A 27197-nucleotide genomic window follows, 5' to 3' on the forward strand; every position below is an offset into this window, starting at 1 on the left:
GAGCTTGAGAGCGTTGCAACCGGCGAGCTTGAGAGCGTTGCAACCGGCGAGCTTGAGAGCGTTGCAACCGGCGAGCTTGAGAGCGTTGCAACCGGCGAGCTTGAGAGCGTTGCAACCGGCGGGCTTGAGTGCGAAGCGGCCGCCGGCTTGAGTGCGAAGCGGCCGCCGGGCCTGAGTGCGAAGCGGCCGCCGGGCTTGAGTGCGAAGCGGCCGTCGGGCTTGAGTGCGAAGCGGCCGGCTGACTTGAGAGCGAAGCGGCCGGCTGACTTGAGAGCGAAGCGGCCGACTGATGCTTAGGAATTCCAGCCGCACGCGTTGAAATCAGCGGTGGATCAACCACACTGGAACGTAATCCTCGCCGTTCTCTGACTGATCCAGAGACGTGACGTGGCTCTGGGCGATCAGCGGCGACGTGACATTGCTCTGGGCGATCTGCGAAGGCGTGACGTTGCTCTGGGCGATCAGCGAAGGCGTGACGTTGCTCTGGGCATTCAGCGAAGGCGTGACGTTGCTCTGGGCATTCAGCGAAGGCGTGACGTTGCTCTGGGCGATCAGCGAAGGCGTGACGTTGCTCTGGGCGATCAGCGAAGGCGTGACGTTGCTCTGGGCGATCAGCGAAGGCGTGACGTTGCTCTGGGCGATCAGCGGAGACATGATGGGGCGTTGTAGCATCCGCCATTTTATGTGCACAGTCTGTAGCGGCCGCCATTATGTGGTTCAGCGTGGTGTCGCGTTCCTCCGCGACCCCCACAGTAAAAGTTGAACCAGCTGTGAGCAGGGCAAAGTCCAAGAACTCCACGAACGACCCTCGTGGACCATTGGTGAATACATAGTCCTTAAGTGGTTCGTTTAATCCATAAATAAAAAAGTCAATGAGAGCACAGTCAGGTAGATCAGATAGGTGGGCAATATCCAGAAACTTTTGAATATGTGCCTCCAGGGTACAGTTACCTTGACGAAGGCTGACAAGACATATGGCTGGGTCCATGCTGAGGCTGGACACACTCGTAGAAGCTGCTGGATCGTAGTCGGCGAAGTATTCTGTTATGAAGGGAGACTCAGGCTGGAGATCCAAGTGCAGCGTTTTATTTACAGTGAGAATGGTCGTACAGGCAGAGTCAATCAGGAACAAACAGGAGCAGCAAAGGACAGGCAGGGTCGTAGTCAGGGTACAGGCGGTAGGTCAAAAGGCAGGCAGATATCACTCACAGAACAGTATACGAGGCAAGGATCAGGACAGGCAGCAACGGGTCAATAAACAGGAACAGACAAGGTCGAGAACAGACAGGCAAACAGGGAATAAACGCTCAGAAATTGCAACAGTGTTAACAATACTTCGCGGTGAGGTGGTGTGAGTGGAAGTCCTTTATAGTCCTGATAATGAGCTGCAGCTGGGTGTGGTGATTAGTGATAGTGTGCTAGGCTGTATGTGGCAACAGGTGATTGGTGTGGAGTGAACATGTGACTGGCAGAGAGGATTGTGGGAAGTGTAGTCCGGGAACTGACAGGAACATGACAGGAACAGATGGTGATCGTGACAGTAAATATTTAAAATGAATTTATACTCCTTAATATCAAGTTTGTCAAAACACTTTGGGTGGCTTAGGGCATTTCACCCTATATTATGTCCAGTGATATGAAGTGTTCTTGGCTCTTAGCTTTACCAATATACAAAGGTGAATGAATATAACGACTAAATATAGGCTTTCATCTCAGGCATCATCTTAATTTTGCTTTAATGTGAACATGATTAATGTTACCTAAGTCTGTAAAATATTTCAGGATACTTTAGAACCACGCTACAGGGCTTTTATTTTGAAACTCACTTTTGTAGGCGGGAAATCTGCAATCTGTTTTGCATCTCATGAATAGGAGTTTTTACTAGTAATAATACAATTATAGAGCTCTGTAATTAGAATTGTTACTGTTATGATATAGACACGGAGGCAGAGATAAAAGCAATCCAGGTGAGCTTTATTGAACGATATGTGGAAAACAGAGTGATAATGGCTGTTATCTGGTTCTTGAGAGATGAATGTAAAGTAATACTGTCCTTGTATGGTTTGTGGATCCAGGAGTAGAGCTGAGATGGAGGGTGACGTTGGAGACACTCACACACACAGAAGGGTAAGCACACGAAGGGACCAGGAGACGAAGGAGATGAAGGAGATCGCTGGAGTTGGTAAGTATGTCGATGGGGAGTCCTTAAGGTAAGCATATACATGAAGTAGTGCAAACGAGACCGGACAGTGAGTGTGTGTGAGTGTGGTGGCTTTGTAGTGCTGGTGATTGCAGAGTGAATGAGATGCAGGTGGCGGTGATTAGTACGCTGGTGATTGGGTGCGTGGGTACTGTGGTGAGGTGGAGCCTGGCGTGTCTGTGACAGTACCCCCCCTCCCACGGCCCGCTCCTGAGGGCCGCGGACCCCGACGTCGTGGTGGTCTTCCCCTGGGTCGCGGGGCAGGTCTGTCTGGATGGTTGGTATGGAAGTTCTGTAACAGAAGAGGATCAAGGATATCATTCCTGGGAACCCATGAGCGTTCTTCGGGACCATAGTCCTCCCAGTCCACGAGGTACTCGAGTTTACCACCACGGCGCCGGGAATCCAGGATCTCGTGGACCACGTAGGCTGTGCCGTCTTCTAGGAGAAGTGGAAGGGGGGGCTCGGCGGCTGCCACGTCAGGCTCTGTGGAGGGAACAACAGAAGGGTGGTGAGGTTTGAGTAGGGACACGTGAAATGTAGGATGGATTCTACTATACTGTGCCGGGAGTTGGAGACGATAGGTGACGGGGTTGATCTGCCGAAGAATGGTGAATGGGCCAATGAAGCGGGGACTCAGCTTCTTGCAGGGCAGACGCATCCTGATGTCCCGGGTGGACAGCCAGACCTTCTGCCCGGCTGGTAGACAGGAGCCTCGGAGCGTCGAAGGTCGGCTGCCATCTTGCGTCTGCGCAGGGCCCTCTGCAGCTGGTGGTGAGCTGAGTCCCACACCCTCTCGCTCTCCCGGAACCAGTAGTCGACTGCAGGAACATTGGAGGGTTCCCCGTCCCAGGGGAACATCGGGGGTTGGTAGCCGAGTACGCACTGGAAGGGTGTTAGTCCAGTTGAGGCTTGGCGGAGAGAGTTCTGTGCGTACTCGGCCCAACCCAGGTACTGGTTCCAGGAGTTCTGGTGGCCGTGACAGAAGGTACGCAGGAAGCGACCGATCTCCTGGATCTTCCGTTCCGTCTGCCCGTTCGACTGAGGATGGTATCCAGACGATAGGCTGACGGTCACACCCAGGAGGGAGAAGAAGGCTTTCCAGACGTGGGAGACGAACTGGGGTCCTCTGTCGGAGACGATGTCTTCAGGTAATCCATAATAGCGAAAAACATGATTAAACATTAGTTCTGCAGTGGCCATGGCGGTAGGTAGACCCTCCAGGGGTATCAAACGGCAGGACTTTGAGAAGCGGTCCACCACCACCAGGATGCATGTGTGGCCGCCAGACTCGGGGAGATCGGTGACGAAGTCCACTCCCAGGTGTGACCAGGGTCTCTCAGGAACGGGCAGAGGAAAGAGCTTGCCGGTGGGAAGATGGCGTGAGCTCTTGGAGATGGCGCACTCCCTGCAGCCCTGCACGTACCTCCTGACGTCGTTGGCCATGTTGGGCCACCAGAAGCGTTGTTTGAGCAACGAGAGGGTCTCATTGACCCCCGGGTGACCAGTGCCAAGTGAAGAGTGGATGCTGTGCAGGAGTGGAGTGCGACGTGCCCGTGTGATGTATTGCAAGCCTTGGGGGCAACCCGGCGGAGTGCGTGTGGAGGCATTGGAGGAGGGAATGGTTTCTTCAGACCACTGGATAGGGCTCACGAATATGGACTCCGGCAGAATAGTATCAGGCTCTTCGGACTTCTCCTCAGGAGCATAGAGGCGAGACAGAGCGTCAGCTTTAGTATTCTTAGAACCAGGGCGGTAGGAGATGGAGAAGTTGAATCTAGAGAAGAACATGGCCCAGCGAGCTTGGCGAGGGTTGAGTCTCTTAGCGGCCTTCAGATATTCGAGGTTTTTGTGATCAGTGAGAACTTGAAACGGGTGAGTAGCTCCCTCCAACCAATGCCTCCACTCCTCAAGGGCAAGCTTGACGGCCAGGAGTTCGCGGTCACCGATGTCGTAGTTGACCTCCGCCGGGTTGAGCTTGCGGGAGAAGAAGGCGCATGGATGGAGTCTACTTGGTGTCCCCTGCTGCTGTGATAGGACCGCTCCCACTCCGGTGGTGGATGCGTCCACTTCCACGATGAACGGGAGATCCGGGTTAGGGTGGACGAGGAGGGGAGCGGTGGTGAAGGCTCTTTTCAGGGTTTCAAAGGCGTTGGTGGCTTGTGGGGACCAGGACAGAGACTTGGGCTGGTGACGGAGTAGGTTGGTGAGTGGACTGACGATAGTGCTGTAATTCTTGATAAACCGGCGATAGAAATTGGAGAAGCCTAGGAATCTTTGGAGTTCTTTGATAGTAGTAGGAGTGGGCCAGGACTGTATGGCGGAGACCTTCCCCTCGTCCATCCGGATGCCACTGTGATCAATCACGTACCCCAGGAACTGGACGGAGGGTTGGTGAAATGAGCATTTTTCAGCCTTGAGGAAGAGATGGAACTGCCGTAAGCGCTGGAGGACCTCCGCAACGTGGTGGCGATGTTCGGCCAAGCTCCGGGAGTAGATGAGGATGTCATCTATATAAACCAGAACGGACTTATGGAGAAACTCCCGGAGCACCTCGTGGATGAAATCCTGGAATACGGAGGGGGCGTTGACCAGGCCATACGGCATCACGAGGTATTCGTAGTGTCCTGTGGGCGTGACAAAGGCGGTCTTCCACTCGTCCCCCTCACGTATCCGGATGAGGTTGTACGCGCTGCGGAGGTCCAACTTGGTGAACACAGTGGCACCGCGGAGATGTTCCAGGGCCGCTGGGACGAGGGGAAGTGGATAGCGGAACTTTATGGTAATCTTGTTGAGGGCACGGTAATCGATGCAGGGCCTCAAGCCTCCGTCCTTCTTTGCCACGAAGAAGAAGCTTGAAGCAGCAGGGGAAGTAGACGGGCGGATGTAACCTTGTTCGAGTGCCTCCTTGATGTATTCCTCCATGGCCTTCTCCTCCGGTATGGACAGGGGGTATATGCGTCCCCTGGGCACTGGTTCACCCGGCAGCAGATCGATGGCGCAGTCCCATGGCCGGTGTGGAGGAAGCTTGGAGGCGCGTTGCGGGCAGAAAACGTCACTGAAGGGGGCGTAGTCCGGGGGGACATCCACGGAGCGCTTCTCAACAGGGCTCTCGATGGACGTGGCGGTCACGAGAAGAGGCTTGGAGAGTGGAGATTTCGGAACAGGAAGCGCTGGGAAGCAGTCTGGGAAGCAGTGATCGCCCCACTTCAGGACTTCGCCCGTGCGCCAGGAGATGTTGGGGTTGTGTAGTTCCAGCCATGGGCGCCCTAGAACCACGTCAGCGGTGGATTCCTCCAGAACCAGCAAATGGATGTGTTCAGTGTGCAGGATACCGATGCTGAGTTGAAGTGGACCCACGCAGTGACGGATGTGTCTGCGGCTTAGGGGTTTGCCCGTGATGGAGTGGATTTGATAGCTCGTTGGTGAAGGAGAGATCTTGAGGTTGAGTTGTCTGCAGAGGGTGCCTGAGATGAAGTTTCCGGCTGACCCTGAATCAAGGAGCGCCACCACTGGAACAGAGATGTTAGCAGCAGTAAGGGTTACAGTTGTAGTGAGTGGTTTCATTTTCTGAATGGAGGGAAATATTGCACTCACCACGGGTCGAGGAGGACGTATTGGGCATGTGGAGAGATTGTGCCCCATAGTCCCGCAATAGAGACAGAGATTCAGGGCCAGCCTTCTTTGTCTTTCGTTAGGGGTGAGACGAGAATGATCAATTTGCATGGGTTCTGTGGCTGGTTCTGGGGAGCTGACGGGTTCGGATCGACGGAGGAGGTTGGTGGTGGATGACTGGCCCTGGTGTTCTTGAATACACGACTGCATACGGGACCCACGCGGATGGCGAGTTGGATGAAGCGTTCTAATCCCATGGAGTCCTCGTATGCAGCGAGATGCAGCCGCACGGAGGGTTCCAGCCCCTGACGGAACGTGGTGATGAGGGCTTGCTCGTTCCAGCCGCTGGTGGCGGCTAGCGTTCGAAACTGCAAGGCATATTCGTTAACAGAGAGATTTCTTTGCTTTAGATTGTAAAGTTTCTCACCAGTCGTGGAATCAGTCAAAGGCTTCCCAAATACTTCCCGGAAGTGGGAGACGAACGCCGAATAGGATTGGACGACTGGTCCTTTCTGGGTCCATAGCGAATCTGCCCATTGCAGAGCCTTCCCTTGCAGTTGTGAAATAATGAACGCTATTTTAGCCGTGTCTGTGGTGTAGAGGTGCGGCTGCATCTCCAGGACCAGTTCACATTGGAGAAGGAATCCGCTGCATTCCTCCGCCGATCCAGAGTAGGGCGCCGGTTTGGCCATGGGACTGGCGGTGAATGCAGGTGAAGGAGCGGTGCTGGTGGGTGCGGAGACAGCCGTGTTGGGGGATGACGATGTTGAGGGCTGTGGTGTGAGTGCTCGACGCAGCACGTCCACGAGCTCCTGGAATGGATCGTTGGTACTCATGCCGTTAAGTTGTTATGGTCCGGTCTTCTGTTATGATATAGACACGGAGGCAGAGATAAAAGCAATCCAGGTGAGCTTTATTGAACGATATGTGGAAAACAGAGTGATAATGGCTGTTATCTGGTTCTTGAGAGATGAATGTAAAGTAATACTGTCCTTGTATGGTTTGTGGATCCAGGAGTAGAGCTGAGATGGAGGGTGACGTTGGAGACACTCACACACACAGAAGGGTAAGCACACGAAGGGACCAGGAGACGAAGGAGATGAAGGAGATCGCTGGAGTTGGTAAGTATGTCGATGGGGAGTCCTTAAGGTAAGCATATACATGAAGTAGTGCAAACGAGACCGGACAGTGAGTGTGTGTGAGTGTGGTGGCTTTGTAGTGCTGGTGATTGCAGAGTGAATGAGATGCAGGTGGCGGTGATTAGTACGCTGGTGATTGGGTGCGTGGGTACTGTGGTGAGGTGGAGCCTGGCGTGTCTGTGACAGTTACTAGTAAGAATTGAATTAAAGAGCTCTCTAATTCAGTTTTTACTAGTAACAATTACAATTAGAGAGCTCTATAATTCAGTTTTTACTAGTAACAATTGAATTAGAGAGCTCTCTAGTGGAATTGTAGAGCTCTGCAATTGGATTATTACTAGTAACAATTGAATTACAGAGCTCTGCAATTGAATTCTTACTAGTAATAAATGAATTGCAGAGCTCTCTAATTGGAATTGTTACTAGTGAAAACTGAATTATAGAGCTCTACAATTCAGTTGTTACTAGTAAGAATACAATTGCAGAGCTCTATAATTCAATTAGAGAGCTCTACAATCATAATTGTTACTAGTAAAAAATGAATTATAGAGCTCTCTAATTGTAATTGTTACTAGTAAAAACTGAATTAGAGAGCTCTTTAATTTAATTGTTACTAGTAAAAATATAATTACGACGAGTAACGCTGGAACGTTTTTATGCTGAAACGGCCTTCCATAGACAAGCCAGTATTAACGTCTGGATCTGTGCACAGCTGAATCATCAGACTTTATGCAGGTAAGCAAGCAAGAACAACAGCGAAAAATGGCAGATGGAGGGATAATAACTGACATGATCCATGATATCATGATATTTTTAGTGATATTTGTAAATTGTCTTTCTAAATGTTTCGTTAGCATGTTGCTAATGTACTGTTAAATGTGGTTAGAGTTAGCATTGTTTCTTACTGTATTCACGGAGACAAGAGCCGTCGCTATTTTCATTATTAAACACTTGCAGTCTGTATAATTCATAAACACAACTTCATTCTTTATAAATCTCATGGCAGACGGCAGCAGGATCTAGCGAACGGTGGTGACTCCTCTACTCCCTCTTGGATGGCAGCCACCCCACCTTGACCCAGAAGCACAGCAGTGAGCTCTCCGTCCCACCTGCTGTATGCTCGCTCCAGCTCCAGCACCACCACCTTGGGCAGTCACTCATGGTCTTCAGTCTTCCGCGCTGCCCCGACCTCTTCAGCACCGCGATCCCCCTTAGCAGCGAGGGCTCTCTGACAGCATGTCCCTCCTTCCTCCCGGGTTTTGGCACCAGTGTAGTAAAGTTTGTTGATACGAGAAGAAGGAGGCGGGAACCAGTGAATGTTACTATAATGTAATATAACTTTAATATTATTCAAAATAAACAAACAACAAAACTAAAGTACAATGCTGGCAGACTCTCACAGACGTCTTCTGGCCACACAAACATATTAAAACCATAAAACAAGTCAAGACCTGGTCCTCCTTCACTGTCATCACTCCCATTTTATGCTTCTGGAGCTCCTCTGTGAGAGATTCGTGACCGGTGCAATGTGCCATTCCATCATAACTCTCGCCTGCCCTGCTCGTCACAATTACATCTTGTGAAATAGTGTTCTAGGGCACCTTTAACTAAATAAACTGTGAAACAGTTATGATTTTAAATACATTATGGACAGAATTTGCCCAGAGAGTGCTGCATAAGCAGGTGCCACGTGGTGCCATCTGCAGGACAAAGCTCAGCCAAGATGGAGGAATATCTGATCAGAGCTGTACACTGATACACATTTTTAAATAAATCTAGAAACAGAAAAGTGATTTTCGGTGCTGGAAATCCATATATACTTTACTTAAACAAACTACCACATCATCATGGAGAGTGCAACTCGTGGTTGCTTAGTAATGGCAGATGCCACTGGAGCACAAGCCCTCGAGCGCTTCAGAAAGGAGAAAGCGGTGCCAACGCGTTTCCCATGCTTTTTTAGACGTGACATATGAATGGCCCCTTAAAATGGTTCAGCATGATTAGAATCAGTGCCGAAATGTGTTACTCACCTGGTAACCATTTTATGAATAATGCTGAGAAGTTAATATCATAAAATTTGCAATGGCTGTGATGTAGTGATTCACTGTAAAGGCTGATTTATACTTCTGCGTCTGACCTACACCGGAGCCTTTGTGCCGTAGGCTATGTTTTCATTTATACTTCTGAGTCATTATCCACATCGATGTGCAGCAGACCACTAGTAGGCAGTGTCCGCAGTCATGTTGAGTATCAAGGCAAAAGACAAGAAACAGCTTGTCATGTACGTTGTCAGAGAAGCTTGTCGTGGAGGCGGCTCAAGCACGGGACATCGGAGAGAGAACCGGTGGATTTCCGCGGAGGGTGCCGAGTGACCAACGACGGCTAGAGGGCACCTCTAGGCCAGTAAGCAGACCAGTCATGACAGGGCCCCGTGATGAGACCATGCCCACCGATCCCAACCCACCAGAAGTGAGGGTGTGGCTGGCAGGTGTATTGTGCACCATGCTGTACTCTCACTGTGCTATACTCACCCAGTGAAAGTGTTATTGGATTCTGGCAGTTCAGTGAGCCTGGCCCATCCAGATGTCATACCAACAAAAAACCGAGGTAGAACGGTGATGCCCATAAATTATCGAGTTCGCCAGCCGAGGCGGCGACGTGGTGAAAAGATCTACCACATTAACTTGCTGAAGAGGTGGGTTGAGCCAGCCAACCAAGTAGCAACACTTGTCATAAAGGAATGGGCTGTGGTGGATCTGGGAACACAACTTTCAGCAGCCCAGAAGAAAGAACTGGAGGCCCTGGTAAGCAGCTATTCAGATGTGTTTTCAGAGACCCCGGGCTGGGCCGACATCTTATGCCATGAGATTCGCACCCCACCTGGAACCATCATTAGGCAGCTGCCTTACTGGGTACCAGAAGCTTGTCGACAGGCTATAGAGGAGGAAGTGCAACGGATACTTCATTTGGGGGGTAACTGAAGAATCTTGAAGTCCGTGGTCCAGCCCTAGAGTTATGGTGCCCAAGAAAGATGGGACTCAAACGCTTCTGTAACGACTTTCAAAAACTGAATGAGGTGTTCCAATTCGATAGCTATCCCATGCCCAAGTGGACAAGCTGGTCGAATGCCTTGGCAGGGCCCACTACTTCTCAACACTCGACCTCACTAAGGGTTATTAACAAGTGCCGTTGTCTAAGGATGCCAGAGAAAAGACTTCCTTTAGCACCCCTGGGGGGCACTGGCATTATCGTGTTCTACCCTTCGGCCTGCATGGAGCGGCAATGTCCCAAAGGCTCTTGGACATTGTACTACGGCCACACCGGGCTTATGCTGCAGCCTACATCAACGATGCCAACACGATCACGAGAATGCGTATCAATAGTATGCATGTGTAATCTGAGTTTTAGCATGCATATGATACGTAGTTTTTCGCATGCATATGATGATATGACATGCTCTTGGGTAGGATGGGGGGGGTTAGTGCGTATAATACACCATAAAGTGCGCATCATATGCACGTGAAAAACTGCTTATCATATGCACTCCAAAACTCATTTTGATGTATACATTCCACGACATTGCACACTCATATTATTGATACTCATTTTCATGTGATCGGGCTTGGTAATTCATTCAGACATTGGGAGGACCACCTTGAGCAGCTTGGAGAAAGTCTTGAGGGAACTACGGAGAGCGAGGGCTTACCGCTAACCCAAAGAAATGTCACCTGGGCCTATCAGAGGCACAGTACCTGGGTTACAGGAATCGGCAGAGGCCTCATCAAGCCACAAGAACAGAAAGTTGAAGCAGCGTAAGGCAGTACAAACCACCTACTACCAAGACCCAGGTACGTGCATTTCTCTGTTTTGTTTTTCGGTTGGCGGGCTATTACCGGGACTTCGTTCCTAACTTCTCCTATATAGGCTGTCCTTCTCACAGACCTGACGATAAAGGGGCAGCCAGAGAAGGTACACTGGACAAAAGAGGCAGAACAAGCATTCCACGGAACTCAAGGCGGCACTCACCGCTTTTGTCCAGTGCTGCATGCCCCGGACTACAGCTGTCCCTTTATCTTACAGACAGACGCATCCAACATAGGAGTAGGTGCAATACTGTCTCAAGTCCAGGAAGGAGAAGAGCACCCCATCATCTACATTAGCCGTAAGTTCCGGTGGAAAAGGAAGCCCTGGCCCACAAAATGGGCAGTCCTGGAGCTGAGGTATTACATGACGGGTCGTAGTTTCACTTTGGTCACAGATCACGCTCCACTGCAGTGGATGGCTCATGCTAAAGATTCCAATGCCCGAGTGACCAGATGGTTCTTGGCACTCCAGGACTACCACTTTGCAGTCTTACATCAAAAAGGGTCAGCACAAGGGTAATGCGGATGATCAGTCCCAAATGTTCACAGGATGGTCAGGTCTGTGTTTCTCTCTCACCTGCCTATTCTATCGTGAATAATGTGACGCTTTCTCTGGCATTTTTAAATCCGATGTCCCTAATAAAGATAGCATAGTTTGGCCTAGCTTTTTAAATGACACACAATAATGGTCGAATGGAACGAAATCTAAATTTTAACCCTCTGGAGTCTGAGGCTGATTTGGGGCCTGGAGAAGTTTTGACATGCCCTGACATTTGTGCTTTTTTCAGTTGTTCATAAACATATTATGGAAAAAGTGTCATTACACTGTATTCAGCACAAACTAGGCTACCATAATATGTGAGGAACATGTATGTACATTTTTGTGTTTTTGAAGGAATAACGTTTATGCGTGGTTATTGAAAAAAACAAAAAACTTAAGTCACTGAAATAATACCAAAAAAAATAATATTATATGTGTGTTCATAAGACTTCTGGGTATTGGAGGTTGTAGACTAGAGCAGTGGTTCCCAAACCTGTCCTGGAGGACCCCCAGCCCTGCACATTTTGTATGTTTCCCTATTTCTGACACACCCATTTTAGGTCTTGCTGTCTCTACTAATGAGCACATGAGTTGAATCAGGTGTGATAGATGAGGGAGACATACAAAATGTGCAGGGCTGGGGGTCCTCCAGGACAGGTTTGGGAACCACTGGACTAGAGTTTTTGCTTCAAAATTATGTAAAAATTATCCTTCCTACTCCTTCATATAAAACAATAGAGATTTAAATTTTCTAAAACATCTTTGGTCAAGAAACACAGTATGCATGGAGGCGTGAATCATCATGAATAATGGGTCATTTACACCTGAGAAGACAAAAGAATCGCATAAAGAGCTCTAATGACCTGCATAAATAATGAGCTTTTTCAGTCAGATAGGCTGTGAAAAAACCCTCTGTTGATCATGTCTCAAAGCTCATGATGGTGTAAATCAAATATACAGAAAAAACAGCAACACTGTGAAATATTATTACAATTTAAAATAATGGTATTCTATTATATACTTTAAAATATAATGTATTTCTGTGATGCAAAGTGTCTGAACAATTATGTTACCTCTATGGCATTTCATATAGGCTTTTAGCTTAAAAGCATGCACATTTGGAGAAATATTGATTCTCATATGTTTGTCAATTTTCTATACAGAGTAATATTTATTCAGGATTTATTGTCATTACTATGAGCGCTGGATACTGTGTTTTCAATTCATACTTGCAGCCGGAGGGCGCTCTGTGCACCTTTAGTTCACAAATGCCTGTTAAAGAAGAATAGGCAATCCAGGAACTAACTGAACTTACAGAGGCCAGAGATCGCTAACTATGGCTATTCAAAACACTTTTCAAGACAATAAATACACTATTGAGACGATGAATGCATGCATTACCTCAGTATTTGCGTCTGAATAGCGTTCCCTCCGTGGGCGTGGCGCATTAGCGGATAATGAGCTGAATCACGGACTCCGATTGGCCCGCACAATGTAGCTGTTATCTGATTGGCTTGAGTAGTTGGTGGGTGGAGTCAACCTATTTGTGGATTTGTCTGCAGTCATGATGCTAGAAATGTTTCAAAATCCACAAATGCATGAGATGATTCACAGATGCGCAGGAAGAGATCCACAAATGCAGTGAAAGTGATTCACAAATGTACAGGTGGTGATACACAAATGAATGCAGGCAGAATTGTGTTTGTGACATAAAAACATATATTTGAACATGTTTTTTATTAGCAAATCTCATTTTATTTATTTGTGAATGTATTCATTTTTGTGAAAATCCTAACATATTTGTGGACCTCATTCTATTAATTTGTGCATATGATTATTTATTTTATGAATCTCTTTAAATTTATTTGTGTATCATAATTTATTTATTTAGAAAATTGGAACAATTCTACCCCCAGGATCATGTAGAATCACACAGACATCAAGATTCAGCGAGTGAACCTCAACAACGGTGACAATCAACAAAAAGCTTTTTTTGTGACTTTAGTAGCTTTTTGTTGAGTTGATCTGAATATTTTGTTGATTTGTCACCATTGTTGAGGTTCATACACTGAACCTTAATGTTTGTGTGAGTCAACATGATCCTGTCCAAACAGTTTCTGCATAATGACTTAAAAATGTTGAAAATATTAAAGCAGGACAAAATTTTGTGCAGTAGTATTTTAGGGTTCCTTTAATGTGAAATTATTAAATCTAAATAATGCCCTCAGAGATCAGACTCCAGATGGGATCAGTGAATCAGGCCACTTCATTATGACTGAATCATCAATAAGTAATAATCACCATCTGATCAGTTTTTCTTCTTGCAACTTTTGTTATGACAAATGTTTGTAACCGACAAACGTCTCGGTTACAAAGGTAACAATTAATTACTTTATTCATCAATATCTAGTGATGGGCGATTTCAAAACAGTTATGCAATTGTGCAATTAGTATACTTCTTTTAAACTAAAAATAAGAAAGTATACTTTCAGTCTACTCTTTATATACTTCTCAGAAATATACTTTATGTACTTCTGAGATATATACTCAAAATTGCACTAAAGTTACTTGACAAAAGTCTAAGTATATTTGGCCTATACGTGGACTTGTTTATGGACTCGATCTATTTAAAAAAAAAAAAAAAAAAAAATTAAACTTACTTATATTTAAGTGTTGATAAAAAGGATTCATGAAGCTACAATAAAATGTTTTTAAAATGGAAAGAGTTAAAGTACAGTTCAAGGTATTTCAAGTATAAAAATAATACCTAAAACTGCAGTGTTAAATTAACTCTCCAGGGAGTACATGTGAGACCATACTCAAGAGTGTTAAAGTGTTAAAATAAGAGTGTTAAATGAACACTGAAAAGTGTTAAAGTTAATAAGATAATTAAGTGATTAATTGAGTGATGATTGACATTATTGAAGACACCTGATGATAACAAGCAGAATCACCAAAGGAGAAAATCACAATTTTTAAGCCACCATCGTGGAGATGAGTGTTTGTTTTAGTTGGGCTCTTGACCCTTGACATTTTAAAATAAAATTTTGTTTGGGCATTTTAACTGAGTTATAACATCCAGACAAACAAGTGGAAAAAATGGTCAGGTGGTGTTGGTTATGTTTTTACATAATCATTATTTGATCTGAATCACTGAACTCATTTAGAGCCCAATCTCTGAGTTAGATTCACGTTATTGATTACAGCAGCACAAGATGCTTTATCATATTCTGAAGGATTTCACAAACAGTTGTTCTGAGCAAAAAAAAAAATCTTTCTTTTAGGTAAACAGACATCAAGAATCAGCCTGTGAATCTCAACGACGGTGACAAGCAACATATTCTGATCAACAGATCAACTCTGAATATTAGAAAACAAACTACTAAAAAGTCAATAAACGGAACAAAATAAAATATGAGAATAAAGAAAATTACTAAGACAATTCAGCTTTAAATTCATGCAGCAATGCATATGGGAGATTGGTGTTGGAGAATTTGGATTGGTGGCACCCAGAATCACTGCAACATGGTTTATTATTCTCACCACTGTTGAGATTCCAGACATTCTTGATGTCTGTGTGTGCCTAAAGAAAGATTTTTTTTTTTTTGATCAAACAACTGTGTGAATCTTAGATTATATTGATAAAGCGGATCTTGTGCCTGTAAAATAATGTAAATCAACTCAGAGATGGGCTCTAAATGAGTTCTTCAATCAAATAATGATTATGTAAAAACTAACCAACACCACCTGATATTTTTTCCATTTTTTGTCTGGATGTTATAACTCAGTTAAAACTGCCCAAACAAAATTTTATTTTAAAAAGTCAGGGACAAGAGCCCAACTAAAACAAACCCTCATATCCACGGGTGGCTTAAAAATTGTGATTTTCCCTTTGGTGATTCTGCTTGTTAATCAGGTGTCTAATAATGTCAATCAGGGCTGGCCGTGCAGGACCAGCACTAAGGGGCCAGTGTTCATTTTGCCTCTTAGTGAGCACTTTAATACTCTCAGGGGCCCTGCGCTGGCAGCCTGTAAGTAGACCCTTAAAGGGCCAGTGCAGGCTTGTTTGCTGTGTAGGAACATAGAAGTATGCTTAATTTCAAAAATTTTTAAACACATAAACTTTTTCACAGTGTGATGTCTTTCACTTAAAGAAAATTAAAAGTGTGCTTGGCCAGACAGCAGTTTTTTCTGAGAGTTTTTCAAAGTTCTTTTTACTAAACACAACCATTGTTTCTATCCAACTACACATGTTTGATGTATAAGTTCTTTTAGTACAGATTTCATACAAATGTGTAATACTGTAGCTTCACAACCACAAATGCTTACACTGTAACTTAAGTAATAAATATATTGGTTTCAACATCTGGGCTCTACTTTAGTCCCAATCGGTATGTAAAATAGTACACTTACAATTTGTACAGTACATGATATTATACTTACTCATGAAAGAAGGGCTTTAAAGGTTACTTGAATATTACTGTGTATATATGATGTATCCAAATGAATAGAATATTATAGCTTTTCGTAAGGTATGGATTTGTATGACATTTGTAAGACAAATGTTTGCTTTTGAGATGTGTTTGTGATATTTTGAATGCAGTGCTTCATTTTGCAAGAGATATGAGGCATTTCCTGTAGCTCAGTGGTAAGAGCATGGCACTAATGCCAAGGTCATGGGTTCAATCCCAGGGATTACACATACTCAGATACATGATAGTGCAATGCAATGTAAGTTGCGTTGGATAAAAGCTTTTGCCAAGTGCATAAATGTAAATGCATTTAGCATTTTGTGTGTGCAATTTTTCTATTTGTGTGTAAAGTTTTGAAAAAAAGAGGCAAAGTTTTGAAAATTATTTTAAATAGTTTTCATATTTTATCAGATATCAGATAACAATATCAGATTTTTTATTTTATTTTATTTTTAACAAAATGGGGTGCGTATGTATATCACAAGAATCAATAACAGATGTAAAAGATATAAATATCAGTCAAAAGAATTGGTAAAACCGATTATGAGTTGACCTGTTAATAATGACTGCCTGTCTTCCTCTGTTTCAGATTCAGGTCTGTCTCCATCTGCTGCAGCAGCAATAGTTGTCCTTGTTGTTCTTGTGGCTGTAGCAGTTGTTGGTGTTATTTACTATCGCCACAGGAAATCTACACAAGCAAGACAAAATGGCAAGTATGACATACTGCTGATTTAAAAAAATATAAATATGAGATTTATTGTGCAAAAATAATCTTTAGATTCGTTTTATTCTAATTGACCAAAGAGTTTGTGTTTTTCAACAGGAATTGGGAAACCATGCAATGACTGTCAGGTGAGATACTATGTGCACTGAAACTGTCTGCAAAAAAACTGAATTTACAACAGTTTGACAATTGTGAGAACTGTTAAGGCCCTGCTATATTTCAAGCAAAATTGAAAAAATTATTGGTGTGACATAATTTTGAACAAAATCAGGCTGTGACAAGCAGGGCGGGGCGAGAGGTGCAACGCGCAGCTGACGCTCATTATCATGTCACCGCTTGTTCCACCGGCCTCATGCCATTCTCTCATGGCTCTTGTCTGGCCTGCTCATCAAACAGGCCAAAACAAAGTTGGAGTGTGTTTCGGGAGTTTGAAACAGCTTGCTTTGAACTCCCATTGGATTGTTGTGATTACACCGTACGTAGGTGTGCCTCTGGCTCTGCCTTCTTTAACTGTTCTTTAAATGTTCTCTGGTCCATTGCTGCTGTTTAGTCCATTGAGGTCAGACACACTGCTTTATAGTTTGAATTTAAATTGTAATTCTAATTGAAAGTGACACCTACACTGTTTTTCATGTTTAAAGGGTCATGGAACCGTTTCAGCAACAGTCAGTTCTCACCTCAGTTTTGAAAAATGCTAAAGCAGTGGGAGTGGTTAAGCTGCAGAGTGGAGGCAGATGAGGGGAGACTTCCAACAAAAGCACACTGCAAATTACTATTACATGCAACACAATATACACATGGAATTTGCTATAATTTAATACACAAATAAATGCACAGCCATTCGCATTTCGCATTTTTGACGCTGTTGCATCTTTGATAACTTTTGAGACTTATTTTGTGGCATTTTTATAGGCTGTTTGATTGGTTAAAGAGCCATAAAGAATGTTACACTCAGTGTGGATGAATCGCGTTTGTGTCAAAAAACGTCTCGGGTTACGAGTGTAACCCTTGTTCCCTGAGTAAGGGAACGAGACGCTACGTCCAATGACGCAATGGGAACCCTCTGCATTTTGTGTTCGTGAAGCACCTCTGTATCCAACCAATGAGAAGTCACCCGCCTCTGACGTCACGGACCAGGAAACTATAAAGCATACCCGGAACAAAGAACGCTAGCTTCTGAATATTGTCTGAAGCACGAGCGCTCCAGGCATGAAGGAGGTACGGCAACGCGACGTAGCGTCTCGTTCCCTTACTCAGGGAACCCCTTACCCTTTCGTGGGAACATCGACACTACGTCCAATGACGCAATGGGAACGCTGTCCCAACTATGCCGTGTCACCAAGTGCCTGGCTGTTATCTTGTAAAACTGTAGCACCTGGAGTGACATTCAAGTTAAGATTGTAAAATCTGATGAAGGTGTGCTGGGATGACCATCCAGCCGCACCACAAATATCGTCTAAGGAAACTCCTGACAAAAAAGCCTTGGAAGCAGCCATACCTCTAGTAGAATGAGCTCGAATAGTCAATGGACATGGGTGTCCCATTGCTTCGTATGCAAGTGAGATGGCCTCGACCACCCACTTGCTCATCCTCTGCTTAGATGCTGGGCCCCTCTCTTAGGGGACCCATAACATACGAATAACTGATCTGTTTTTCTCCACAGGGCAGCTCTGTGGACGTAAGCATCCAATGCCCTCACAGGGCAAAGCAGATTCTTCTTTTCCTGATCCATGTTCGTAAAGGGAGGCGGGCAGAACGCCTCGAGTATAATGGGACCTGGGACCCTCGACGACACCTTTGGGACATAACCCGGTCTGGTGTGTAAGAAAGCCTTAATCATACCAGGCGCAAATTCTAAACATGATGGAGCGACTGACAGCGCTTGTAAATCCCCAATCCTTTTTAGGGATGAAATTGCCAACAGAAGGATAGTTTTTAGTGTCAGGAATTTGTCTGATACTTCTTCTATTGGCTCGAAGGGAGCCTCAGCTAGCCCCTGGAGCACAATAGTCAGATCCCAGGTCGGGGTTTTTGTGCGCGCCGCAGGCCTCAACCTGAGCGTGCCACGAAGGAAGCGCATGACTAGGGGGTCTCGACCCACCGAGGAACCCCTACAGGACTGTGATAAGCCGAAATGGCTGCGATGTACACCTTTAGTGTTGAAGGGGTTAAACCTTCGGAAAACTTCTCTTGAAGGAACTGCAGCACATAGCTGAATTGGAGACTGGACAGGATCCAAATTATGTTGGCCACACCATGCGGCAAACAGTTTCCATTTATATGAATACAGCTTCCTTGTGGAGGGAGCTCTGGAGTGAAGAATGGTCTCCACAACCTCGGCTGGGAGACCAGATTCTATGAGCCTTGCCCCCTCAGAGGCCAGGCCCACAGTTTCCATGTTTCTGGGCGGGGATGGAGAATCGTACCGCCCTCTTGCGACAGGAGGTCCTGTCTGAGAGGAAGCTCCAGAGGCGAGCCGTGAAGAAGAGACATTATGTCCGAGAACCATATTCTGGTCGGCCAGAAAGGGGCCACCAGTATTAGGTCGACCCTCTCCTGGTGAACTTTCTCCAGAACTCCGGGGAGCAGTGAGATCGGGGGAAATGCATACAGGCGCAGCCTCGGCCACGTCTGTAGCATAGCATCCAGCCCTAGAGGTGCTGGTTGCTGCAGGGAATACCACAGAGGGCACTGAGATGACTCCTCTGTGGCAAATAGATCGACTTGAGCTCGACCGAATGTTTTCCATATTAGTTCCACCACCTCGGTGTGGAGTTTCCATTCCCTCGGACTCGCGCTCTGCCTCGACAGAGCGTCCGCCCCACATTCAACCGCCCGGGAATATAAGCAGCTCTCAGAGAGAGGAGCTTTCCGTGGGACCAGAGGAGGATGCGGCTGGCCAACTTTGATAATATGCGAGACCGCATGCCCCCTGATGGTTGATGTAAGAGACCACCGTAGTGTTGTCCGTGCGGACCAACACATGGTGATCCCTCAGGTCTGGGAGGAAGTGTCTCAGAGCTAGAAACACCGCCATCATCTCCAGCCGATTTATGTGCCAGGAGAGCTGATGGTCCTCCCAAAGACCCTGAGCTGAGCGACCACTCATGATCGCCCCCCAGCCCGTGAGAGAAGCATCTGTCGTAAGCATTACACGACGACGAGAAGTCCCCAGCACGGGTCCCTGGGACAGGAACCAAGGCTTTTTCCACATGACCAGAGCACGAAGGCATCGCCGCGTGACTTTGATCATGCGAAAAGGATTTCCCCTCGGAGAAAACCCCTTGGTCCTGAGCCACCACTGTAAGGGTCTCATGTGCAGGAGGCCAAAAGTAATGACGTTGGACGCAGCTGCCATCAGACCCAACAGTCTCTGAAACTGTTTTACAGTGAGTGACTGGCCTAGCTTCACCCCATTCACGGCCCCGAGAATGGAGTTCACACGAGCAGGGGACAGTTGCGCCTGCATCGTGGTGGAATCCCAGATTACTCCTAAATAGTTTGCAACCTGACTCGGGACCAGCACACTCTTTTTGGCGTTGAGCCTCAGCCCAAGCCTTTTCATGTGCGACAGAACAACATCTCGATGTTGAACTGCCAACTGTTCTGTTTGAGCTAGTATCAACCAGTCGTCGATATAGTTCAGCACGCGGATGCCCTGGAGTCTCAGCGGAGCCAGAGCTGCATCCACGCACTTCGTGAACGTGCGGGGTGATAGCGATAGGCCGAAAGGAAGAACCCTGTATTGGTAAGTTTCGCCCCGAAAGCAAACCTGAGGAACTTCCTGTGAGAAGGATGGATGGATACATGAAAGTATGCGTCTTTCAGATCTATCGCCACAAACCAGTCCTCGGACCTGATCTGGGGAATGATCTGTTTGAGTGTAAGCATTTTGAACTTCAACTTCTTTACAGCTCGATTTAACACACGTAGATCTATGATCGGACGCAACCCTCCATCCTTCTTTGGAACAATGAAGTAGCGGCTGTAAAAGCCCGACATTTTGCTGGGAGGAGGAACCCTTTCTATAGCTCCTTTTTGCAAAAGCGTCGTAACCTCTTGTTCCATCACCAGAGACTGCTCTGGGGTTACCACTGTGGGAAGCACCCCATTGAACCTGGGCGGTGTAGAACCGAACTGAATTTTGTAACCCTGTTCTATTATGAGCAGTACCCACTTCGAAATGTTTGGGAGACGTTTCCATTCTTCCACATATTCTACTAAGGGAACCAGTCTCTCGAGACTGGTCTCTGGTGTTTTTTGAGCACTTGGCTCGTCCATCTGACGCGGCGCACCGGCAGACAGACGAATCAAGCGCCAACCGACCCTCCTCGGAGGATCGGTGGAGACCGCTGCGCCCTGACGCACACTGGGTGGCAGGGTTGGCAAGACGGTCCCCTGAGGGCACCGAGGAGGACCCGATATCCGAATCCTCTCGGAGGGGGCTGCCCTCGAGAGATCCTGCACTAATAATGTCAGGACCTCTTTTTTGAAGCCTTCCGGGAGATAATGACGGTCCTCAGATCCGTCCTACCTCCGGAAGGCTTCGCCTGTGTCGCCCGGCCCGGTCCCCATGATTTTTGTGGGGAGCACGGGAGGCGACACTGGCCTTCTGTTGCGCTCTGTGCGCTGAGGAGCTGGCTGTCGGCCGAGGCTGCTCCCGCCCAGCAGCCTCGGGGGGGTGAGAGCGGCGGGGAAGAATTTTCTGGAAGGCCGCTGACTGCTTGCGTGTCTCCTGAAACCTGTCGACGACAGTTGTAACTGCGTCGCCGAACAGGCCAGCAGGAGACAGCGGCGCATCCATCAAGACATTCTTATCTTTATCCTTGATGTCTGATAAATTGAGCCATAAGTGCCTCTCCGTGGCCACCAGGGCTGCCATAGAACGGCCTATTGATTTGGCCGTCTCCTTGGTGGCCCGGAGAGCTAGATCTGTCGCCTTACGGATCTCTTGGATTGCATCGAAAGTCGCTTCCCCACTCTCATCTATCTCCCCCAGCAGATCAGCTTGGTATGCCTGCAAGATTGACATTGTATGCAGGCACGCCGCCGCCTGACCCGCTGCCGAATAAGCCTTGCCCACCAAATTAGATGTTATTTTTAAGGGCTTGGTGGGCAATGTCGGGGTCCTGAGGGACGATGCAGACTCGGGCGAGAGATAGCTCGCAAGCGTCTCCTCTACCCGAGGCATCGCCCCATAGCCGTGGTGCTTCAGCCCCGTGATGTTGCTATATAAAGACGTTTGGGGGCTGAAAACACGATATTGGACAGGTCTCCTCCACGACCTCGACACCTCAGTGTGGAGGTCGGGGAAGAACGGCAGACCCCGACGCTGGGGTAGTGACCGTGCGGGAAGGAATCTTTCATCCAACTTGCTTTTGGTCTATTTTCATGTTTTTCCGCGGGCCAGTCAATATTTAGCTTTTCAACTGCCCTGGTCACTACTTCCAGCAGCTCCTCATAAGCTGGGGATGAGGATGGCGGTTCCTCATCCCCTTCGACACCCTCCACATCAACCTCCTCGGAGGAAGATATATTGAGTGTCTGTGTCTCCCTCCGGGGGGAAGAAACCGCAGCGCGTGCTTCCACCGCCAGAGGAGAGACACTGGGTCCGGCAGGTAAGGGGAGCGATAAGGCTGGGCCCGTCTCTCCCCCCTCTGCCAGATCCATTTGTGAACCCCACGAGTGCAGACCGCGCCGAGCCTCAGCAGCGGCGGGACCGGACCCGCGGGGAACACTCGCCGCGGCGCCCTCCTCGAAGAGCGCCCGGCGTGAACGCAGCACTCTGAGAGTGAGCCTTTCGCAGTGCACACAGACAGCTCCCTCGAGAGCTGCCTGTGCGTGCTCAACTCCCAGGCATCTGACACACATCTCGTGTGTATCCCCGTCCGTGATGAAGCGAGGACAGGGATGAACACACTTCGTAAACTGCTGCTTTCTTTCCGCCATAATATATATATATGTCTTTTTATGTTGTGCTTGGAAGCTCTTGTCCTCAGACAAAGAGATCACTGTGTAATATAAATTGGACAGACAACAATAAATAAGACAGACAAGATACAGATAGCGCTTGCTGAAGACAACAGAAGCTAGCGTTCTTTGTTCCGGGTATGCTTTATAGTTTCCTGGTCCGTGACGTCACCCGCCTCTGACGTCACGTCTTCTCATTGGTTGGATACAGAGGTGCTTCACGAACACAAAATGCAGAGGGTTCCCATTGCGTCATTGGACGTAGCGTCGATGTTCCCACGAAAGGGAACACAGATATTGTGCGATGCAGAAACTCTTACAAAGCAAAAACAAACACTTGTTTTTGATTTATTAATGCATCTCTACCTTATTTTATGCAATCTCACTGATCTCACCAACCACCCGCAGACAGTCTTGCCCTGGCAACATTGCGGGGAAACCCATGCAACACAACCAAACATTTAAGAAGACCCATGAACACCTCTCTCATCTGGTGCGTGATCTAACAGTTTGACATGTCTGTCATTTGAAAGAATCATGTGGTGTCCTGAATAATTAAGAGACGGTATCTTCTCATAGGATAAGAAAACTCAGTCTCATTAATAATTATGAGACACCAGTGCACCATCGAAGTGTTGATAGTGCACCGCCACGTCACAGCCTGTGATGTGAACACGGCTGTGAGATTTTAAACCCGGAAGATGAAAATAGTGGAAAAAATCTCAAAATGAACCACTTTCCCTCTACAATTAAATCTAACAGATGCTAATATTGTATTCAATAATGTTCAACACACATACCCCTGTTTACCGGTGCTTACTTTAATGTAATCTATTGTATAAACGTGATGTGATGTGACTTAACTTGACTGGAGTGCTGAATTGCAGTTATTGCAAGGATATATCTACATTACTATGATCAGATGCTTTCTTACCACTGTCATTTTAGTAGTGTTTATTTTGTTGTTGAGAGGAAAGCATGTAACATTCATGTAAACTCTGCTCTCAGCAGTGTAGTTGGCATCTGGATTTTATCATATTGCTGGACACATATTTCGAACTTCTTTTTACCCCTAAACTGTAAAAGGAAAAAGAACTTCACCGTGAGTATATTGGGGCCTTAGGTGGTGTGTATCTGTTTGTTTTCTGTGTGAATGTTTGTGTGCTTTCATTCAAAATTCATCACATAGAAATACCAGTGACTAACTGACTTCTGATCTTGTGCTGTTTCACTTCAGAATGAAGAAAAGGGTCTTTACCTTCAGCAAATATCAGAGGGAAAAACACATTTATGTGTTACTGAATCATCAATCCTGAACATTTGTTTTAATTTATATGAATTTGTTTTCTTTCTTTAAGGACAATAGTGGAGAAGGATTGCCCCTTATTCAGACTGAGACTCAGATGGATGTTGCTAAAGGGGCATCCGTTAATCAAACCAGGACTTCGCAGATGGATGTTGTTACAGAGACGTCCCAGAATCAGACAGAGACTCCACAGATGGATGTTGCTAAAGACAGGTCCCCTAATCAGACCAACACTCAGCAGACAGATGATGCTATAGGGACATCCCATAATCAGACCAACACTCAGCAGACAGATGATGCTATAGGGACATCCCATAATCAGACCAACACTCAGCAGACAGGTGTTGCTAAAGGAACGTCCCATAATCAGACCAACACTCAGCAGACAGATGATGCTAAAGGGACATCTCATAATCAGACCAACACTCAGCAGACAGATGATGCTAAAGGGACGTCCCGTAATCAGACTAACACTCAGCAGACAGATGTTGCTAAAGGGACGTCCCATAATCAGACCAACACTCAGCAGACAGGTGTTGCTAAAGGAACGTCCCATAATCAGACCAACACTCAGCAGACAGATGATGCTATAGGGACATCTCATAATCAGACCAACACTCAGCAGACAGATGATGCTAAAGGGACGTCCCGTAATCAGACCAACACTCAGCAGACAGATGTTGCTAAAGGGACATCCCATAATCAGACCAACACTCAGCAGACTGACGTTGCTAAAGACAGGTCCCCTAATCAGACCAACACTCAGCAGACAGATGTTGCTAAAGGGACATCTCATAATCAGACCAACACTCAGCAGACAGGTGTTGCTAAAGGGACGTCCCGTAATCAGACCAACACTCAGCAGACAGATGATGCTAAAGGGACATCTCATAATCAGACCAACACTCAGCAGACAGATGATGCTAAAGGGACGTCCCGTAATCAGACCAACACTCAGCAGACAGATGTTGCTAAAGGGACGTCCCGTAATCAGACCAACACTCAGCAGACAGATGTTGCTAAAGGGACGTCCCCTAATCAGACCAACACTCAGCAGACAGATGTTGCTAAAGGGACATCTCATAATCAGACCAACACTCAGCAGACAGGTGTTGCTAAAGGGACGTCCCGTAATCAGACCAACACTCAGCAGACAGATGTTGCTAAAGGGACGTCCCCTAATCAGACCAACACTCAGCAGACAGATGTTGCTAAAGGGACATCTCATAATCAGACCAACACTCAGCAGACAGGTGTTGCTAAAGGGACGTCCCGTAATCAGACCAACACTCAGCAGACAGATGATGCTAAAGGGACATCTCATAATCAGACCAACACTCAGCAGACAGATGATGCTAAAGGGACGTCCCGTAATCAGACCAACACTCAGCAGACAGATGTTGCTAAAGGGACGTCCCATAATCAGACCAAGACTCAGCAGACAGGTGTTGCTAAAGGAACGTCCCATAATCAGACCAACACTCAGCAGACAGATGTTGCTAAAGGGACGTCCCTAATCAGACCAACACTCAGCAGACTGATGATGCTAAAGGGACATCCCATAATCAGACCAACACTCAGCAGACAGATGTTGCTAAAGGGACATCCCATAATCAGACCAACACTCAGCAGACAGATGATGCTATAGGGACATCCCATAATCAGACCAACACTCAGCAGACTGATGATGCTAAAGGGACATCCCATAATCAGACCAACACTCAGCAGACAGATGTTGCTAAAGGGACATCCCATAATCAGACCAACACTCAGCAGACAGATGTTGCTAAAGGGACATCCCATAATCAGACCAACACTCAGCAGACAGATGTTGCTAAAGGGACGTCCCCTAATCAGACCAACACTCAGCAGACTGATGATGCTAAAGGGACATCCCATAATCAGACCAACACTCAGCAGACAGATGTTGCTAAAGGGACATCCATAATCAGACCAACACTCAGCAGACAGATGATGCTAAAGGGACATCCCATAATCAGACCAACACTCAGCAGACTGATGATGCTAAAGGGACATCCCATAATCAGACCAACACTCAGCAGACAGATGTTGCTAAAGGGACATCCCATAATCAGACCAACACTCAGCAGACAGATGATGCTATAGGGACATCCCATAATCAGACCAACACTCAGCAGACAGATGTTGCTAAAGGGACGTCCCATAAACAGAAGGGACTCAGCAGACAGATGTTGCTAAAGTGACGGCCCATAATAAGACCAAGACTCCAAAGACGGATGTTGATAAAGAGACGTCCTGTAATCAGACCGTGACTTTGCAGATGGATGTTGTTAAAGTGACGTCCTGTAAACAGACTGAGATTCTGGAGGTGGATGTTGCTAAAAAAAAACATCCCGTAATCAGACCAAGACTCCGCAAACAGATGTTGCTGAAGAGGTGTCCTGTAATCAGACCGTGACTCCTCAGATGGATGTTGTATCGTTAGACATATAATTATATATAATTATATATATATATAGACATCGATTATATGTCTAACGATACAATGTATCAGTGCATAGCATAAAAAATCTATACCTGTAGGCTATATTTATATATTTAAAAGGCACCATTGTTTTCACACTCTCCACATTTTTACACAATGATAACCTATGCATTTTCCCCAAGGTGTGCATTCTATTTTAAACTACCTTTTAGTGCTCATGAAAGACGCTCTCCAGATAGCAACATTGTGTCGGCCCAGATCCGGCCTAAATCTGGAACATGTTGAATGATGATCTGGCCCACATGCTGTGTGGAATGACGGCCCTTGTGTGGGCCACTTCTGTTTGCCAGATTTGGGCCACAAGCAGTCCGTAGCAATGCCACATGTCATCCAAGATCAAAGAAATAAACTTAAACTGGACTTTATCTGAGCCACAAAATGTATGTATACTAATAAATGTGTGTATATTAATTATAGTCATCTCAGCCTTAATAAGCCTGTTATCAAGCCGAATCTCTGAAGGAAAGAATAGAACAGAAAAATAGATGAGCAGAAACACAAGAACTACAACTGACTTCAGCCACAGCCTTAGATGAAATCAACTGAAGACAAAAGACATATCTCTCAAGATCTCAACAAAGGATGATTAAACAACTCCACAAACAACATTACAGGCTTCAATTATTACTAACCAGACTGACTATATTTAGAATTAACAGTGGTTTAACATGATTCAGTTGAAGTCACCATAACAGTGATTAATGTTTCCATTAGTTGGCCACTTAACTCTTATTAAACATTTGTATTTTCTGGCTGTGGTGAAAGAGTGTTTGTTACTACAGCATGAGAACATGCAACAATCAGTTAGATGGTTTTAACAGACATGAGTTCACAAAAGTT

At 46.4% G+C, this 27197-nt stretch overlaps 1 protein-coding gene across 1 annotated transcript; it reads left to right on the top strand.

The window, feature by feature from the left end:
* The first annotated feature begins 11336 nt into the window (after positions 1-11336).
* Positions 11337-25741, top strand: LOC125263051 (uncharacterized protein DDB_G0287625-like). Its single transcript, XM_048181910.1, has 5 exons — positions 11337-11375; positions 15275-15389; positions 16420-16539; positions 16654-16682; positions 23883-25741. The coding sequence occupies exons 1-5, from the start codon at positions 11337-11339 to the stop codon at positions 25476-25478; spliced, it is 1899 nt and encodes a 632-aa protein (XP_048037867.1). The 3' UTR covers positions 25479-25741.
* The last annotated feature ends 1456 nt before the right edge of the window (positions 25742-27197 follow it).

The sequence above is a fragment of the Megalobrama amblycephala genome, linkage group LG2 (genome assembly GCF_018812025.1).
Source record: "Megalobrama amblycephala isolate DHTTF-2021 linkage group LG2, ASM1881202v1, whole genome shotgun sequence".
In the NCBI taxonomy this organism is placed as follows: Eukaryota; Metazoa; Chordata; class Actinopteri; order Cypriniformes; family Xenocyprididae; genus Megalobrama; species Megalobrama amblycephala.